The sequence below is a fragment of the Poecilia mexicana genome, unplaced genomic scaffold (genome assembly GCF_051168715.1).
Source record: "Poecilia mexicana isolate PSO_F unplaced genomic scaffold, ASM5116871v1 scaffold_5, whole genome shotgun sequence".
In the NCBI taxonomy this organism is placed as follows: Eukaryota; Metazoa; Chordata; class Actinopteri; order Cyprinodontiformes; family Poeciliidae; genus Poecilia; species Poecilia mexicana.
In genome coordinates, this window is record NW_028263374.1 from 16,061,324 (window position 1) to 16,082,394 (window position 21,071).

The 21,071-nt window shown below is 39.0% G+C and overlaps 1 protein-coding gene across 2 annotated transcripts in view; it reads right to left on the minus strand.

Annotated features, from left to right (window-relative positions):
- The window catches only part of cacna1da (calcium voltage-gated channel subunit alpha1 Da), a 70,828-nt gene extending 52,365 nt beyond the window's left edge, over positions 1–18,463 (minus strand). For both annotated transcript variants that reach the window (XM_014987479.2, XM_014987477.2), the window contains exons 1-3: positions 17,562–18,463; positions 15,535–15,640; positions 406–545 (exon numbers count right to left, since the gene is read on the minus strand). In XM_014987479.2, coding sequence (XP_014842965.2) covers positions 406–545; positions 15,535–15,640; positions 17,562–18,121 — 806 coding nt within the window. In that variant the 5' untranslated portion in view covers positions 18,122–18,463. The remainder of the gene's footprint in view (positions 1–405; positions 546–15,534; positions 15,641–17,561) is intronic.
- Positions 18,464–21,071: the final 2,608 nt, after the last annotated feature.

Below are 21,071 nucleotides of genomic sequence, written 5' to 3' on the forward strand. Positions count from 1 at the left end.
CTTTAAGAAAATATACCGTGTGGCATTAATGCCAACAAGCTGCAGACACAAAACAGAGCAGGATGGTAGAGAGTGAGTGAAGGAGAAGGAAAGATGTGAGGGAGAGTTGGAGAGGAGAATAAAAATGGAGAGATGGTGAGTCACTCCAGTGGTGGTAAAGCTCTGATTTATTCTCTCTGTCTTTTCTGGGTCACATACTGTGGGTGTTTGAGGGGCTCTATTAGCAGTTGGCCACTCGGAGCAGAGGCTTAAGCAACTTTAACGTCTCCTTCAGCAAATACTGTAAACTGTCAAACTGAAGCAAGAAAAAAGCACCCAACTAAAAATAACAAAACCCTTAGGACCTGATACATAAATAAAAGGCACAAAATGTTAAAAGCAGCAATCAATGACATAAGGACTTACCCAATAACCACAATGACAAAATCCAGCATGTTCCAGCCATTTCTCACATATGCATTCTGGTGCATCACCAAACCATAAGCGATAATCTTCAGAAAGGTCTCAATAGTGAAAATGATGAGGAAGGCATATTCAACTGTTTCCTGCAAACACAAAGAAAGACAAAAACAAAAGTAAAAGTAAATGAGCTGCAGCAGCAACTTTAGGTCATATTTATGAGAACATGACCACATTATTTCAGAAACATCTTAGTTTCTTTGGTGGCCATCAAACACAGAATAGAAACAGAGACAAACACATTTGATCACAAACAAATGTAATCTTACTATAAGCATAACATAATAAAAAACAAATATACAGATCTAAAGAAATAAATTCAATGCCTTGCCTCTTTACTAGGCATGGGTTCAATCTGAAAACTTCAAATAGATATTTTCTGGCATCAAGATAACAGACGTTTTTTTTTCTTTTTCAATCGGACGCTATGGACCTCTTGCATGTTATTGTTTACATCCGGAAATGTTGCGCATGCGCAAAACGCTGTAGGGCAAAAACGCTTCTTTTACATGCCATCCGTAGCCGCGCTGCCGCGGTAGAGCTATTTCCTTAACTAAATGAAACCTGGAGATGTAGGTATGATTGATTTAGTGCAGTACGCCACAGCAAAGGGAAAATAACGCAGGAAAACCGTTGAACAACAACTCAAAGCTACTTTTCTTTGGGTCTCTGTGTCGGCTATATACACAAAACCTCGTTTTCATAGCAACTGACAACATTCCACACACACACACAAAACACACTCAAAAACATTTCCAACACAGTCCATTACAGTATTATGTCTGTTTGTTTGTTTGTTTGTTAGCTAACGCTGCGATTAGCTATCTAACGCGGCTGTGGTCAATTAGCTAATTAAAACACCTGCTAGTGATAAATCAGAGTTAGTGTTTAGGTCGGCTGTTTTTATTTTTTAACTGAACTGAAACACATCACAACTACATATTACGGTTGTCAAAGTCAAACCAGAATAAATATACTTTCCTTTCCCTATTTTTTTCTTAATTAAAACTTTTTCCTGACCTTTTTATTTAGTTGTGTAGTAGCAAAGCACCGCGTCCCTTTTTCCTTTTATATGTCAGGTGAACATTTAATATTTAGTGCGTTATATTGATAACACAGGGGTCCCCAAAGACCGGCCCTCGAGGACCGACTTTGGGGACCACTGACTTAACAGATAACGCCAATGGTAGTCATTGCCAGCAGCTTTTTGCCCCCCAGCAGACAAAACAAAACAGGTAATGACGTGACGTCATGTTGCGCGCCTGACATCACGATAAAATGTGTTTACAAATCCAAAATGAACATAGAATAAACACCAGTAGTATTAAATTGTAGCTCTGAAATACAGGGCTTTGTTATTGCATGAATCATTTTATGCAATAAAATAATGAGAAATATTCTACATGTTGGTGGTGGAACATTTTTGTTCTTTTAAGCTGATCATTTAATATTTCATGCAGTGACAACATAAAAACACAGTGTGTGAATATTATTGTACCAGTATGAAGTGTTGATTTTCCTCACCTTTAAAGACTACAAAGATACAAAAAAGTTCATTACAGGATACAAGGATGTTCAGAAGTATTAAACTAAAACATCTTTGTTCTGACTTCATTCAATTCTGATGAATTTCTTCCTTTTTTCCAGCATAGTTTCTACCCATAATCAAGCACTACACTGAGATAACCATGGCAACAAGAGTAAAGAAATGAAAGAATGAACTCCATCTGGATGAAGAGGTAGGCAATTCAGTGCTTTTTCTTTGTTTGTGATTTATGTTTCCAGTGAAAGATTTCAAAAGTGCATATGATTTTTCCTCAAGTAAGCATGTATTTCAGCACAGCAAATAGCTAAGACACAAGCGAAACTTCCATTGTGACTGTTGTTGCAATTATATATTCAGAGAAAAACTTTACAGAGGCAAGCATTGCAACATTCATAAATGTCTTAGTATTTGGCTCCTGAATAAAAAAATGCATAAAAAATTGAAGTGATCCTTATTTTTTCTGTGATTTTTTTTCAGAGATTGTCTCACACTATACTGTCATGACAGTGACCGTTTTAACAAATATTTAAAAAATGTTTTTTTGTAAAAGTTGCATACTGTGCAAGTGATTTTTCAAACATGATTTACTTTGAGGGCTGCACAGTGGCACAGTTGGTAGAGCTGTTGCCTTGCAGCAAGAAGGTTCTGGGTTTGATTCCCGGCCTGGGGTCTTTCTGCATGGAGATTGCATGTTCTCCCTGTCCATGTGTGGGTTCTCTCCGGGTACTCTGGCGTCCTCCCACAGTCCAAAAACATGACTGTCAGGTTAATTGGTTTCTCTAAAATTGTCCCTAGGTGTGAGTGTGTGTGCATGGTTCCTTCCTTCTGTCTCTGTGTTGCCCTGCGACAGACTGGAGACCTGTCCAGGGTGTACCCTGCCTCTTGCTTGAGATAGGCACCAGTAACCCTCCTGACCCCACTAAGGGAAAATGGTGTATAGAAAATGGGTGGATGGATTTACTTAGAGGTGCAGGGAGTCTGATTCCATACAACATGCAAGGGTGTCCTGCAAAAGCAGTATAAATATGAAAACAGAATATTACACTTGCCTAATCTCTAGCTTCTTAAATAGGAATATTTTTCAAACTATTGCATTTTTCAGGACTATGAATCTGAACTGGCTGTGATTAGCTGTTGACTGTTTGCATAGAAAATGAATTGTATGTAATGTGGCTTAGAAAACCCAGTGTCGTTGCTGTTTTGTTTTTGTGAAGAGGAAGGAGGTGGGTCTTCTGAACACAGCAGATTTCTTTATGTGAGGTGATTAGTGGCTGAAAAGAGAACTTTGTCTTTGTCATGTTTTTCTAAAGTTATCGCAAATCAGAAGCACATTTAAGGAGGGAAACCTGAGTCCCCAAAGTCATAACAGTGTCAGACAGGATGACCTTCCAACAGGATATGAGGAACACATGCATCCGAACACAGACCATGTCGGAGTGGAACTTTGGATGTGCTGAAGGGTAGTAGCTGTGTCTTGTATCAGCAGAAGGAACTCTTCTGTTTTCTGCCCCAGAAAACTTGTATGCAGTTCTGCACAATATTGTGCTGGACAGTCATTTATAATTTGATCCTCTGCAGCTGGATAGGCTGGAGTTTTCATGAGGGCTCTGAAACATGCACAGGGGGAACATGCAAACTCCATCCAGAAAGACCCCGGGCCAGGAATCAAACCCAGAACCTTCTTGCTTCAAGGCAACAGCTCTACCAACTGCACCACTGTGCAGCTCTAAGTTTTAAAAGGCCAAAATTATAAAATGATAAAGTTGGTTTTTAAAGCAGGGTCTTTAAAAGCAGCAAAAAGCTGGACAAAAAACACACTGAATGGATTGGCTTGGATAATTAGGGCTTTGCAGAGGGTACTGTATGCAGAGAAACATGATGTAACTTTGCTGTGCTCCTTTCTCTGCTTGTTTCAAAGGCAGAGGGAACACAGGAACATTAAGCCATCAGGTTGAGGACAACTAGATGTGAAGCTGAAAGCAAATACACACACATCCAGACAAAGGTGGTGTGTGTGTTTGGCTGTGGTAGAAATTGTAGGCGGATAAACTGAAGAGGGGGCTCAGCTTGTTTAGAACAGTCCTGCAACTTCTTGTAGGCCAGAGAGAGATGCTCCTCATTATTTATTCATGAGTAAGGTCAGCGTAAGCAGCTGGTATTCAATACAAGCAATGGCAAGCAAATATGTTCCCACCCTTTGACCTTTTGGGTACCATTACCCAAAAGGGCAATGGGGGGGGGGTTTCATGTGACAAACAAATAAAAAGTAGTGCATAATTGTAAGTGGAAGGGGGAAAAAAATTGTATCTCTCTCTTTTTTTTTTTTTTTTTTACAAATGTAACTCTGAAAAGGCCATATTTGCAAATGTATTCACTTCCCATTTAGTCTGATATACCAAAATCAAACCTAGTTCAAACAACAAACAACAAGGAGCACGTCCAAGAGACTGCAGGTCAATCCATCATCTGAAGCGGAAAACAGCATGGCACAACTCCAAACGCACTAAAACATGGCCGTCTACAAACACTGACAGCTTCAGCAAGTTGAGCATTAATCAGAAAAGCAGCTAGAAAATCACTGGTAGATCTGTGCAACAAGAATGAGGTGCAAGAAGAGCACAAAGAAAACTATTTGGAGAAAGCAAACAATTTTGAAAATGTCCTGGTTAGATAAAACTAAAGTTTAACTCTCAGGCCAACAAGCCAAACAATAATGCAGCACGTCATCCTTATGGTGAAGCATAGTGGTGGCAGCATCATGCTTAGGGGCAGATTTTCTTTGGCCAGAACAATGAAAATGGGCTGAGTTGAAGGGAAGACGGATGAAGCTAAATATGAGACAATCTATTAGAAGCCAGAAAAGATTGTTGGAAAGGTTTATTTTCCAAGTGAAACTCCTTCCACTAAACTTTACAATTAAGCTCCACTTTGTGTTGGTCCATCTATTGAAATCCAATCAAATACATTAAAGTTTGTGGATGTGGTCTGACAAAATGTGAAAAAGCCTGAAGGTTAGAACAACTTTTGCAAGGCACTGTATGACCATCACCAACCAGTTACATTATGTACAATCAATATGAAAATTAACCTTTAACACAGAGTAAAAAGAGGTAAAAGCCTTCATATATGTTATTATATAGATAATTACCTCTTCTCCCTGAGGGAGTCCTTAACTTTGTGATCTCTACGGACACTACAAATCCAGGAGCACTGCAGGCTGTGGGGCTCGTTTTCCCAACACTTAACAGCAGATTGTGAGAAGCACTTAGCCCAGAATAACCGACATGGGCCTCTTTGTTACTGCAATAAAAGGCTGAGTTAAGCTCAGGGCTGCTGCCTCTGTGCTGGAGCATTCTTAAGCTGCAGGGAGCAGAGAGAACACAGCGATTCATGTGGGGACGGAGAGAAAGTGACACAGAGACGAGTGAACAATTTTAGAGGCAACGACGAGCACAAAGAACGGACAGTAAACTGCTGCTGTGATTTTCTGCTGGTGGTAAACAAGAAATCACACACAAAAAAAGAAAAAAAAGAACGTTACTCAGCTTTTCGTAGCAGCCTAAACATTGCCATGAGACTGCCCACGCAAGGATGTGAATTTCAAATGATGCTGCAATAAATAGTTTCTTATTTTCTCCAGCTGTAATTGAGGAGCAGGTGCTAAAATGTAACGCACTGTCAGGACAATTTTGGCTTTTAAAGCTGAAGTTAATTTATGCACATTGCCAGCTAATGGATCAGGAAGGCATGTTAAATATAATTGCAAATGATAACCATTTCCCTTCCAATTAAACAGTAATCTAGTCATTAATCAGCATGTTAGGCTGTCTGAGGAGCAACAAGACACAGCAAAGAAGATGACCATACGTACCATACTCTCGACTCTTACGTTTGTATTTTGCTGCTGTAAAAAGACTCACTGTAACACTGTATCAGCAGCAAAATATGTTCACTTGACTTGATTTCAGTCTCATGTTTGCAGAAAAACAACTTTCATCAGGCATCGAGACATTTTCAAGTCCCAAGACAGTTCCTAACAGCCAAGTTTTAGACTAAAAAAGTAACAGAAGACTCAGAAGCCCCTCCACCAACCCCCCACAGCCACAACCCCAACTGGCCTTTCTTCGCCACAGGGTGAGTACTCACATCTACAGGCGCAGCTCAGCTCATCTCACAGCTGATCAGTTCACCACATGACATATGATGCTGCTCACCCACTGAACCGTGCGCGCTCCAACCTAACTTGCCATATGACTTAGCTAAGCAGACAGCAGCAATGTGAGTAGATTAGCAGTTTGGAGTGGTGTGTCTGCAGAGCTCATGAGCTGCAGTTTATCTCCTCCTCACCTCAGACAGAAAGCAACAGCATCACTTCTACCCCAGTAAACATTATGAGACTAACTTGCCTGGTTGTTTGCAAATTAAGACCTTACATTTGGGAAGCAAAACGTACAAAAAGAGGAAGTGAGGTAACTGGTAACGATGATACATCTGTTGGTGTCCCCTAAATGGCTTGCAAAACTGCAGCCAGGAGGTTTTTTAATGACTTTCAAGTCAACAATCTCACCTCTCTTCCATAAAAGCTGGGATTTGTGGAGTGCAAAACTACTTGTTCCATGCACAGACACAGCTTATAAGCTGTGGGTCTTTGCTGGTTCTCTAGATTGTCTCTCTGAAAAATGCTCCCCTTGCCTGGCCTGAAAAGATGGACACCATGTCTTGGCAGGGTTACAGTTGTGTTATTCTCCTGTTTTTGGATGATGATTTCAACAGTGATTTTCTCCTCAAGTGGAAAACTTTGAGGAGAAAAGTTGATTTGCTCCCTGATCCGCTGTGTTCCTCGTGTTCGTGATGCAGTTTGCTCTCTAATGTTCTCCAGCAAACCTCTCAGGCTTTCACAGAGCAGCTGGATTTATACTGGGATTAAATTACACACAGCTGCACTCAATTTGCTAATAATGAGATTTCTGAGGACAGTTGATTGCACTGGATTCGATTCATGACTGAAATGGGAGAGAGGTCAAAATCCAACAGTGGACAAAAAAACAAAAAACTGTGCGGTCTGTTTGAGTCAATTTGCTTCACTTGACATCACACATCCTTCAGTGTGACTGTATGTCACATTTACACACATCAAGATGAAGGTGTTGAAGCTACATATTGTGCAGCCCTGCTTTCTACCCCCACAGACTCATAATTAATGTCACTGTCTCTGGAACTGGCCTCATATATTGTTTTTGAACAATTTCGGGTTAAAAAATAGCTCAAACAGCTGCAGCTGTTAGTTCTCTGAGATTACTGAAAACAAACTCCTTAAAAGGGAGGAAACAAAACTGCAGTAACCTTACAATTACGCAGCGAAACCTAATACAGTCACATTAATCACCACAATTCAATTTTAAATTGTATAACTAAATTTTTAGGCATCCCAGACGAACACAACAATGAAAAAAATAAATGGATAAATAAAAAATAGTTGATTTAAATAATGCTAGATAAATATTAGGCACGAATTTCATTAACTTAAAGTTTGCAAGGGACATTTGATAATTACATTAGACAGTATTGTGGGAATAAAAATGGAATTATAAATTATTTAAGGACAAAGAAAGACTACATATATGATAGAAAACATAAAAAGTTAATGGAAAATATTTCACTCAGAGATATTTGCCTTTATTTAACCAAGTGATTAAGATTGTGGGACAGAAAACTGTAGAAAAATCTGTCTTCATCCCCTGACAGAAAATCATGTTTTCTTTGCACAAACTAGTTATCCATGAAAATATTTTTTTATGGATAACTAAAGGAGAGGGTTTACGTTGTGTTATTACCTAACCGCTGCTGTAGCATGCTTGCATGTCTTCACATCTGAGCGTGTGGCGACGAGCCCAGAGTAGCGTGAGTCAAGGTGACATCATGCATGCATGATATCTGTGTGTGACCAGACGCTTCCGAGCAGCAGAAACACGGCAAACTACAAGCTACAATATAACTGAGAGTGTAGGACATATGTAGTCCAGCGAGCGGTCTGCTCAAACCGGATGTAGATTACATAAATAAGCCTTACTGTTATCAGTTATTTCAGCAGCAAAGATGCCCCCACATGTCTTTATATTATTTTTGATCTGATGCGCTCAAAGAGATGACAGATATTTGCCATCTCCTTTTCTCAGTCCGTTCTCCGTCTCTGCTTCGCTCCTCTGTCGGTAAAGATAAGTCAGGGCCGTGCAGCCGAGCCAGCAGGGTGAGGGCAGCCAGCGTTTAGTGCTTCCCACTGCTTCCTCCGGCTGCCTGAGTGTGCAGTCTATATTAGGAGGACTGAGAGCGTGGAGTCCATGTGGTCATTTCTGATCAATGCCGTGTGATCATTCGTTCAAACGTCTCACATGCTTCTTACCATCTGATTATAAAAAAGACTCATATGTGTTTTCTAGCAATATGCATGTCTATTTGTGTAAATATGTTGTGTATTAAGTACTGTGCCGTGCCTTGCAAATGTATTCATACCACTTGTGGTTTGTTCATCTTTTGTCACGACAACCACAAACATTAATGTATTTTACTGGGATTTTATCTGCAGGGAAGGATTTTATTATTATTTTTTTTCCACAAATTAAAATCTGCTCCCGAGGAACGTCTCGGAAATTTTTATTATTTGACCTTAAAGATCTCATTCGAGTGTGTAGGTGTAACAGGTCAGAATAATTAGTTATACCAAGAGATAAACCTCTGCCCAAGAAGAATCTTTTGCAGCACTTTTGCAGAGTTTCCATTAATTCTGACAAACTTCGATTTCCGTGCTGAAAAAAATGATTTCCCACAGTATGATCCTTCCACTGCCATGCGGCGTCATGGGGAAGGTGTGATCAGAGTGTTGTGCATAATTAGTTTACAACCAAACAGCATTTTGCATGAGGGCACATTTTTAACTTTGCTCTTCTCTGAATTGAGAATCCACTTTTGTTACCGCTTTCCTCACATAGACAGTTCATTTAAGAGGATAATCATGTCTTTTTTTTTTTTTTTCGATGATTTGAAACACCCATGACATGTTCAAAGCTTGAGTTATTATTCTATAAGCTAACACTGCTGTATTCTGTCTGCTGTGTTTGTTGATCTTCACAATACTGTTTGTTCACTAATGTGGAGTAAATTGCACACATGTGCTTTATTTAGTAGTTAGGTAACTCTCAAAAGGCAATTTGTTTTGCTGGATTTCATGTATGGGTATCAGTGTAAAGGGGTTGGATATATATGCAAACCATGCTCTTCAGATTTTTAAATGCTAGAACATACAGAAAACTATTAATTATATTATTTTCTCTTCAATTCTCCCAAGAAAATGCATTCAAATTTGTGACTGAATCATGAGAAATTCTGCTAAACGTCCAGGCAGGAATACTTTTCCAAGGCTCTGCTGCTTTACATTATTATGTACAATAAACACATTCTCCATACAGAACTGAAACAGCACTCGCTCTCGCTTTGCTCCTATGACTGTGTTGCTCCCCCTGTCACACGCCTGCATACAGATACACTCTCAATGTTGCACACACATGCAGAAATACACATTCAAGATAACAAGCGGGGACAGTGCTAGTGTGAGCTGCAAATGAGCAGTTACGTTAAGTGACTAAACACATTCTTCTATCATCATCTCCACAGGAGTCCCCAATCCAGACATAGCTGCTTGTGCCAGCAACTACACACACACACACACACACACGCAGGCAGAGCCAACTGTTTCATTCACCCCACACGTGTACATATTTACACTCTAAGGCAGTATGAAATGCAGCCAAAACACTCACACATAAACATAAAGCACCTCTCGCATATTATATTTATTTCATTTGTTCCATTTGCGCTGACTTTTAACCATGCTATTCGAATAAATAGGACCTGCTGGACCAATTCTGGTTTAAAAACCCTATAACTGCTTTTTATGTCTTACTAGTAAACAAGGTGCAATTTAAAACAATGATACAAAAATCGGTTTTGTTTTATATAAATAAAAAAAGACAAATAAAGAAGATAAATATACTATAAAGCAACAGGTCCTGCTGTGGAAGATACACAAGCTTTGGTAGGAGGTTAAAACTGATTATTGACATTAATTCATTATTATTTTTGACTGTTTTTTCAGAAGGGAGTAATTATCAGTATACAACTGCAGTTCTCCTGAAAGATGAGGACTAATTATTTTTTGCTGCTATATTTAGCATTCCTTGCAACAGCATTCATGTCCCTTAAGGTTTTTTTTTATGTTGTCATGTTCTAACCACAAAAGCACAAGTATTTTCTTGTTTTATATATATATATTAGGCCAACAGAAACTAGTATGTGATTACAAAATAATATACAGCTTTCAAATAATTTCACAAATGAAAATTTGACAATTAAGCATTGTGTGACCCAAGAACCAGGACAGAACCGGAAAAGAAACTTTAAATGTGCTGCTCCTCATTACTGCAAACAATTACGGGAGGATCTAAAGATTGATGACATGGTTTTATTGAATTGTTTAAAAGGACTCTTAAAGAACCAGGAGATAGAAATCTCAGGCTGTAGATGTTTTATGTGATTAGTTGTATCAAAGTCAAATGTTGTAAGGTTGAAATTGTCTTATTTTTTATCTTGTTTTGCTGCTGTCAAGTCGGGGACACTCTTGAAAATTAAATTTTTAATCTCAATTAGTTTTTCTTCCAGGTTAAATGAAGGTTAAAAAAATAAATGTCTAAAGCTGTTATTTATAGGAAGCATATTCTGTGTTATGTAGCAAAAGAGCAGACAGACTCACCAAACGGATGATAATTTATATTTCATCATTGTGCTTTGTTTTAAAAAAAACTGAACCTGAGACATCCTCTAAACTCAGCAGCCATGGACCAGTACAAACTCTACTGATATGTCTTTTTTTTTCATCTGTATGTGTCCTTTTGTTGCCACCCATATAGCACGAGTTACGCAACAACACTTATATGAGCACCGACAGTTCCTGGTATCAGACACAGCTGGCTGTATGTTAACGTACGCAGAATGAGATGTATGAATCACATTCCCCATGAAAAGGTCATTGCTCCGCTGAGCCACCTTCAGCAGGAGACTCCCACCTGCGGTGTTGATCCTCAGATAGATAAGACAGAAATGACCTGAAAGCAGAACCAGCAGTGCTACGGATTATCCGCATGTCTCTTTGCAAATCTTAGAGGAGACAGTCACACGCAACATGGCTCCTTATTATCCAACCAAATGTCTAAGCAAAGAAAGAGCAGAAACAGAACAAGCTGACCTTGACTGGATTGAAAATATGACTTTCTGACTTGGTGTTTGTCTCATTGCACATGTACATGCAACTCCTTGTGCTTGCTGCATCCTGTTACTCACTTGTGCCTCCTGGTGGTAGTAAGACCCCAATCTTTTGCCCTCTGTGCTGCCTGGGGAGGAAATTGCTTTCTATTTATAATGAGCTGCTGCATTTAACCAAGCCTCACTAACAAGACGGGCAGACTCAGGCTATTAAAGCCTCCATGACTATGCAGCAGTGTAACACTGAGGCAGCTCTGCAGCACCTCAGCACTCTGAACATAGTGGACAGTAAGTCCATCAATGAACAACACACTAAATAAAAAGCCCATACGTCCAAAACTCCAGACATCAGCTCAATGCAGGGATTTAGTGTCTGTGCGGCTAAAAAGCTACATGACATTTTAATGTGTTACTGGCTAAAACGCTGCATGCTTTAGTAGCAGCGTAATATAATTTGATCCTTGCACTGCATAGTAGGCCAACCAAAATCTATAATTCAGGTTTCATATCAGTCTTCATCCACCTATGCAGCTGCAGAGTAGTGCGTAACATAATCTTCACTGTGTCGGCTATATTGCAAAACAAAGTCAGCACTTTCCGCTCCCGATCTCCGTATAGTGTAGTTTAGTATAGTATAGACAACTGCGGCCAAGCTGGCACTTCTGTGCTATAAATAATTACATTGTTCTACCTCTTCTGGAAAGGAAAATATTCCATTATTCATCCTCCAGAAGGTGATTTAGATGTGACATGACATAACTACACCTAACTTTTTAAAAAATGTAAAACTATCAGAGGAAAGCAGTGTAGCTATGAGGAAAAACACGTGTCTTTTAAATAAAATGAAAGCAAAGCTTTGTCCCCGTGCGTCTTACTCAAAGAGATCATAAATCATTTCAGATCTACTCATCAGCTTGTCCTTTCATCTTTACTTAATGCCCTTGTTTATGAAGCATTCACGCTGCATCAATGATCGGCTCTGCGCCCAGTCATGCACGTAGTTTGTCAGTTAATTCTTAATGTGTGCATCCATAAATCCAATCTGACACTTCTATTTAGAGGAGGACTATACCTGTTCATTAGGAAGGAGTAACAAATACAGCAAATGAGAGCCGTAACAGCTTCAGACGACAGGCGCAGCAGCGATGATTAACAGGTGAATGCTTGGGTGAGATTAAAAACGCAGCTTGCTTGCTAACACACCTTTATGAATCTACCAAGGTCCCTACAATTACTGGCACTACAACTTATACGTTTTAAAAGAAAATGCTTTAATGGCATTTATTGCTTGTGTTATTATTGTAGTATTATCAGTTTTGTTGTTATTACTTAACCTAGAACCCGACGGACCCACCGGTGGGTCCAGCTGCCGGGACCTCGGCTCGCTCTGTAAACAAAGGCTCCACGTGCCTTTAATTTTTTTTTTTTTTTTTTATTATCCGCTAAAAGAGGCTTTGATCTTTCAAAAACTATTCCGCATAAAGGTTTTGCCCAAAATGTTAAGTTTAAATTTATTTATACCCCCTGATTAACTGACCCAAAATGTGCTTACAAACGGCTGAAACACTTAGTTCCTTTTAATCAAGATCAAAAAATCCCTGTCGAGAGTTGCTTAACGTGTACTGAGGATTTTCATGATGGAACAAAATGTAATGTCTGTTGCTGTTTTTTTATTAATTGTTTTTAATGTCGTACAAATATTAAATAGATTTAACTTATCTTTTTTTCCAATTGTGTAATTTTCTTTATTTTCCTACTTGAAGAAGGAAAATAAAGAAAGGAGTGTTTATTTATTATAATCTTTATCACCATTGATTTCAAACCTTCTTAGGTTCAACTTCTTTCCACCATAGAATGGACATTTGAGTCCACAAGAACGACAATGCACATGGAGACAACTGTTTCAGCAATGTCCGCCACTCTAGCTAGTTGCTAGTATAAGAGAAACACAGATTTGTAATCAATTCGTCTGAAATAGTAAGAACTTTGTTTCACAGTGACTTTAGCGTGAAGTCACTTCTGTTCCCAATTTAAATAACGAGAGGCAAGGAGCAAACATTTTAACGCTGTTCTTATCTTTTAAGTTTTTATTTTTGGTTGTGAACCCGCTTGAATTTGTATCAGTGGATAAAAATAGACTGTTTTTATGTGTTTATGCGGCAAAAATGATGTCTTTCGGACTGAATTCACAACTAAACTTGACAGAAATCTGACTATCATTCTGTCACAGGCAATGTCCCAGATGGACCAGTATTCCCTGATGAACCAGTGATGTGTAAACAGACACCCAGATGTCACCCTCCAGGAGGTCACAGTGAGAAGCAATACTCCTTCCTTCATTAACGCCAGGCACACTTTTAACCAGAGCTGCACCATTTTCAACACATCGCATACATGTTTACATCTTCCTCTCGGTCATTTACAGCAAACTGGTAAGCTTTGTCTGAGATTTAAATGCCTCAAAACGTATCAATCAAAAACAGTCGACTGTCTGCAGACATGCTGTACACACTTCTCATTAATCATTGAACAGTGAGCTTGGTTTTGCTCTTGTAAGCACCGCAGTCTGTGCGTCTGTCTGCCTTCTGGAGAGCACGCTTATCCTCAGCAGTGGAAGAATGCTTACAACACTACATCACCCACAATTCATCATTCAGACATAAATGCACAGGGTGCACAGAGTGGTGCAATGGTGAGCAGTTGCTAAAAATAGAAAGGCAAATAAAAAAGAAAAAAAACAACTTCACAGGCGGACCGTGACATGATAAAGCATCGGTTCAAAGTGTTTCTCTGGGTAGGCAAAACAAATCTGCATATTAAAGCTACATACTGAAAACACAGATTGCATGCATGGTCCTGTTGTTGCTTATAAAGCTCCAGCTACATAACGGCACACAATATGATACTGCAATCAAAATACCACAGAGGAAAGCAGTAACTGTAAAAGTACTCACACCGCTTCATCTGGCCCATAGTTTACCACTTGACAACCAAAAACGTCAATGAATTTGAAAGTTTTTGATGAGATATACCAACACAAAGTAGAAAATTATTATCAAGTGGAGAGAAATTGAGAATTAGTTTTTAGACCCTCTAAACAATGGCATCAGGCATACTCTGACACCCTTAAATTAAAATCTAAGCAGTTTATTTTCTCCAGAAGTCATCGACTTAGAAAATTGTGTCCACTTGTGTGCAATTTAAGACCAGAATAAATCCAGCTGTTCTGTGAAGGCCTCAAAGGTTTGTTTAAGATCATTAGTGAAAAAACAGCATCATGAAGACCAACAGATAATAGGTAAAGCTGTGAAGAGGTTTAAGGCAGGATCAAGTTATAAGGCTTAATCAAACTCAATTAAATAGTTTTTTTTTTTGAACGTCACAAACAAATTTTCAATTCTTCATTCAAAAATGTGAAGAGTCCGACTGAACTGCAAACCTACAAAGACATGGCTCACAAACAAAACTGACAGAGCGCAACGAGAACACTAATGAGAGAACGCCACAGCTGAGATGGGAGAGTCTGAGAGGGACACTATTAGTTGCTCACTACAGAAATCCTTTCTTTTAGGAATAGTGTAAAAAAGAAACTTAAAGTTGAAGTTCTAATCTAAAGGGCCTCATGAGATAAAAACCGATACTGCAGATCATCTTGAACACACCATCCCCATAGCGACACATGATGTTGGCAGTAACATGCTGGGGAGTTGCTTTCCTTCAGCAGTGATGGGGAAGCTGGTCAGAGTTGACAGGAAACTGAATGGAGCTAAGTCCAGAACAATAATGAAAGAAAACCTGCCAGCTGTGTCTAAATTACTCATCAGACCATATTTATGTTTTATAATTGTCAAGTCAGCATTCAAATCTAAAACCAAATGTAAATCTATGGCAGAGCTTAAAAGCTGCTCACTATACATCTGCTGATATGACTGAGCTGGAGCAATTTTGTTAAAGTAATGAGTTGAAGGGGTGTGAATACTTTTGCCAGTGACAGACAAGATTTTTGGAGATCAAGTATTTCTTCTCTCCTCATCATGCCACAACAAAAACACTAGTCATATATCTCACAAATACTGTACCATATATAGTCAATTTATGGAAAACATACAACTTCATACCAAAAGGAAGTTTTTAGAACTCCATGGATGTGAGAGCAGCTCCATAACAGCAGACACTAAATAAATAAGCCGCTTCTGAGACAGATACAGACGACTCACCAAATCGTGGTTTGTGGAGTTGGAATCATCTTCAGGAAAAGGGACGTAGACAGCTAAGGCCATACAGTTGGCAAAAATGGCAATTAATATAAAGATATCAAATGGCCTGAGAGTGAAAGTTAAGGAAATCAATGAAGAAAATTACATAGAGTCAATATTTTAACAACATAATAAGTAAAAAAAAAAACTTCTCCTGGACTTATATTTTGCTAATAGTGGGGTTTTAATCTTGAATTGCAGTGGCTAAGTTTGATCTGTTTACTCAACATTTTAATAAACTGCTTTATTTGCTTTATCAAATTAAACTGAAATTAGTCTTAGGTCGATAATGTGCTGACTCATTGTGCAATATAAGAACAACAGTGTATAATTAGAAATATGAGTCATCTCATATTCCCCAAAATCAAATGATTAATGACTCAGAATGTAAAAAAAATAGGTCTTTAAGTTTGTAAAAAATAAATAAGGAAAGAAAGAAAATGATTATAGAATGTGAGTTTAAAGCTGATGCAGTGGACCCAGAATGTAGTATCGAATTAATTTCAGCCTGAGCTGAAAGCATAGTTATAATATGAAGACAGCATGTAATTTATCAAAAGGCACAATATCCACCTCAAATAGTCAGCACTAAATGTCAACATAGCATCACATTTTCAACATGAAATCATACAGCAGATAAATGTCATTAGAAAATATACATTAAAAAAATCTGTTAAGTACTGAACAAGCTTCACTGATGTACTGTATGCTTTCTATCCGGGACGAATGAGGACACCTGATACAGCTACAGCTGCGTCTGTGTTGGTTGTAAATCCCCAGGAGACGTCGACGTTCTCCACACAAACAAAACATAAAACTGTAGTTAGATATGTACCTCAGCCATTCACGCATGGTAATCTCCTTTGTAACATTTTATGACATTTCCTGATGGAACCATCTGTTTACCAACAAACCCTCCACGATTGTGTTGAGACGCTTTAATCTACAGGATGTCACTGCAGCAGCAGCAGTTCTAGATTAAGGACGCAGTGACTTTCACTTTGTCTTTATGGGGGATAAAATGGTGCTCTTGTTGTTTAGAGCAGTTTCCTCACTAAAATGACCGAAAACTGAAAAATACACAGCACGGGTAAAAGAAGGCCTTAAACTCTTCTTCTCTTCTGTGGTGACATCGCGACCCCAAGATGACCCTCTTTGGGTTTTGGGGACTTTTTTACATTCTAACGAGACGCTTTACCTGAAGTACCAATGAATATCAGGAGAGCAATTATTGAAGATAAAATTCAACACTCTTTCCTTTTTTTTTGTTTTATTTCTTTTCATGTTTTGTTGCTTACAATATAAACTAAAAATACAATTGATAAGAAAACAAAATGTTTTGTGAACTAGGACTAAGTTATTTACATTTCAATTTGATTCATTTTTCAAGGTTATTTGATTTTGTCATGAATGAAAGTATTTGTGTTAATCGTTAATTATTGTAATATAATTATTGACAAACAGAATTGTAACTGCACTGAAAATTTTTTTTATTTCAACCAACTTAAAAAATTACTTTAATTTGTTACAGCTAATTTGACTAGTTCTGCTGAAGCTTTAGTTCTAATTTCAGATTTATTACTTAAGCAAAAATAATCAAATTAGCTGCAACAAATTACAGTAATTTTTTAAAAAGTTGGTTCAAAGAAACATTTTTTTCAGTGTAGTCTCTATATTATTTATCTAACTTTCTTTCTAATTTAGAAAAGCCACAACTATTTAATGACTGTTTTACCTCTACAATAGAGAAATAAAGCTGAAAAGTGTTTGCATGTCATAAGGTTAATAAACTCAAAAGTGGCCCACCAGAGAGGCTTGTGTAGATGTTAATTTCTTACTTAATCACCAGATGCTTTCTGTTTGAAAAACTGATCACCAAAGTGGTTTAACTGTAAGATTAGCGTTTTCATCCTGGCAGCTCATTAATTAAACTGGGAATTTTGAGCTTCAACCTCCACCAATCATCACAAAGCCACAGTAAAGGATACTTCCACTCCACCACACTGATGCAGGCCCTGCGTAAGGGGTTGTTGAGTTTGAGGCAGAAAAGAGCCCTCGGTGGCCGGCTGTTGGCGTTGCTGCCTTGCTTCTTGCTTTTGGCATATTGCTGTCGCTTCTTCTGAGCCAACGCACCTACCGGTATGGTGGAGGATGTCGGGGCAGGTGGGGCAGGCGGGGGCGGCGCCGGGGCTGGGGCAGGAGTAGGGGCCGGTGCTGGGGCAGGGGTTGAGATGGAAGGGGCTTCTGGGGCTGGTTCTGGGGCAGGCCCGTTGGCGCTCATGGTGTGGGCGTGGCTCTTTGAGGAGCATCCAGCAGCATGGATCTGCCAGGGCAGACGAAGAGGCGAGTGAAGGGCAGAGTGGTCTGACCGATGAGCTGGCTCGTCACCAGGGTGAGCGACTCTGATGCTGCTGGCATAATTTGCCTCTGAAAGAAAATAGGTGAGAGAAATTTTTGATTTTTTTTTTTTTTGTATAACAATGAAATAAAAATATTTCCACAGGCAGCAAATGTCTGCCTGTGGAAAATATTTCAGTTTGTGTGTCATTTATCTGCAAAACTGTGTGATCCAAAGACCAATACATGCAGTAATAAGCAAAAAATAAAAATAAAAAATTTCATAATATTTAAATATGTAAAAAAAAAACTGAATACACTCCGTGATTGTAAGTTTGTAGAACCCCCATCAGCAGCAATAACTTGAAGTATCAATTCTTTTGTATTTGTTTATATACAATTTTCTTAAGATCTCACCACAGTCAGGTTCACTGGGCCATTACAACACCTCGAATCCTTTTGTTCAGTCATTCTGCCGCTGTATTTGGAATCATTGTCTTGTTGCATGACCCAGTTTCAGCTAAACTTTGGCTGTTGGACACATGGTCTCAAATCCAAATACTTTCACCACTGTCCTTGACAGCTAGTGAGAAGATTTGTGCTGGTATGCTGGGACTGATCTTCTCCAAACATGGAACTATGCCTTAAGGCAGAAAATCTTCACTTTGGTCTCATCTGTCTATAAGACATTCTTTTTGTAGTTATCGTTCAGATGTTATGTACATTTAAGCCGTGCTGCCATAATGTATCTAGAGGAAGAAGCTTTCTTCTGACAACCCCTACAAACAAGCCTTCTTTTCTTGCGGTGGCATTTAACATGCTAACTGAGGCCAGCATAATCTGACATGGAGCTGTTCAGTTCTTTTGTAGTTTCTCTCATAATTGCTCGGTTTGACCTTGGAGTGAATTTGCCGGGATGTTGAACTCTATAAAATGTAAAATAGTGGAAATATATACATATTTATTGATATATTGTATTTGTTTGTTTTGTTTTTTTGTTTTTGCTTTAATTGTTTAGTTATCCTTTTTTTGTTGCATTAACAACTAATGTAGTGAAAATCAAATAGTGTCATTAAATTCTGCTTTGATCTTCTATTGTTATTCCAGCCTAACAATAGAAGGATCTATATTTGATCCTATTTTTAGGTGAGAACAGATCACTTTCCTCCTGGCCTGAATTAACACCGACTAACATGTTTTCAGGTACTTTGCCTTACGAAATGAATGGTCTTGCTCCTCTACATCTAATAATTATCAGATACCCTTATAACAAGAAAAGTGGACAACATGGATAGTCTCAGAGTTTCAGAGCTTCTTGTGCAAAATATATGAAGATTATATTTCTGAGTTTCTGAAATGTAATATTCCACCTTCCCCCTCAGTTGGCTTGCTGGCAACTTAAAAGGGGTTAAAAAAATACGAATACTCTTAGTATTTGTATTTTAATGCATCTCAAGGATTCCTGGGGGTTCAGCCACCAAGGTGGAGCAACCTTTGGTGACTTTGGGAAGTGACTCTGACTTTTGCATGCAAATCTTTAAGGTGGTCTGTGCCAGTGGACATAGGTGTTTTGTAGCAGTGCATGTGGTGGTGCCCAGCCTTGGACTGAGGGACTTTGGTTAATTGGCAGATTTTGGGGCCTCTTAAGCTGGCATAGCGGTTCTTGTCGTTCCATTGGTGTGTTGCACTCTCATTTAGGGAGTGTATTCTGCAGATGAAGTAGGGAGGATCTAATGTGTTTTGTGTTCTGGGACCTGACCAAATGTTAGAGTAGCTACAGTTCTCCCTCTGGAGCACGGAGCCGAAGGGATTGGGTGGACACCCTTGATCTTCGATGTGGCCCACTGGTGCTGTTACCATGTACCCTGGGGTGGATGGCCTAGGGCCATTGTTGTAGTCAAGACCAGCTAACCTGATAATCTTGATAAGACCAAGACTTTTAGGGTCCGAGACCAAGTCGAGACCAAGGCTGAGGGAAGTCAAGACCAGTCTCGAGACCAAGACCGGTCTCAAGTACTACAACACTACCCGGAGCTTCAACCCCTTGGTGCCTATTGGGGCCAGCAGGGGAGCTGTCTCTCTGCGAGGGCCGTTTATCCCACCAGTTCTTCCCTCCCCATGCCTGGACACCTCTTTCCTACCAATCAATCACTCTAACACACATCCAGCACTTCAGGTTGCAGGTGTATCGCTAGGAGGGTTCTCTATTTCCTCTGTCTAATGGCACCCTGAGTCTCAATTTTATTGTACAAGTTAAACATTCTCATGGCACACACATGCAGTGCCATGTGGTAGGCAAGCTTAATGGCAACCAGAGGGAGTCAGGCTCACCTCTGGTCCCAGAGTCCACTATCAATGCTAAAATGCATGTAGACATTGAGAACTCTGAATGTTTTGGTGCCAGCAAAGCTTGTGTGTTCGTCACTGCATCTCATTCTTCATGTGGAAAAACCTTATATAAACACGCGCTCATAGACACACAGATGTTCACTCAGGTATGAATTCAGGTTTTCACAGATACACTACCATGAGCTGTGGTTGCCACTAACTGCATATTGTATTAATTCTTACCTATTGCCTTGAAGTGACATTGTTGTCGTTATTCATATATTGTTTTTTTGTTGTGGTTTCTTAGTTGTCTGTTCTCTCTCTCTCTCTCTCTCTCTCTCTCTCTCTCTCTACACAGCAGTAGAAGCAGATAGCATGCTTTTTTGCAATCTCCCTGTCCTTCCTCCTCTCCTCTATTCTTATTTCCTTCTCTCTTCAACTTTCTACCCCACCTCTCTTCACTTATTTTCATCTAAAAAAAAATCTAAATCATTTAAGCAATTTAATATGTTTTATTCATTAGCAGCAAGAAAAATCAAAATCAAATCGTGGCATCGAGTCTTTTTGCATTTTTGCATGTTTTCACATTTTTGTGAGCTCTCTTGTTAGGTTAGCTCATCTCTCTAATTTATTCTTAGGTATGAGTGTGTCTGTGCATGATTGTTTGTCCTTTGTGTCTCTACTTTGTCTTGTGATAGACCAGTCTACATTGTTTTTGACAGCTGCAGGTAGGACCATGGTTCCCACATGGGACTGTACATATGTTTTGTTTGCATGTTTGTTGTAAATGACTCAGTCTTAAGATCATTGATCAGTGATAATTGTATATAATT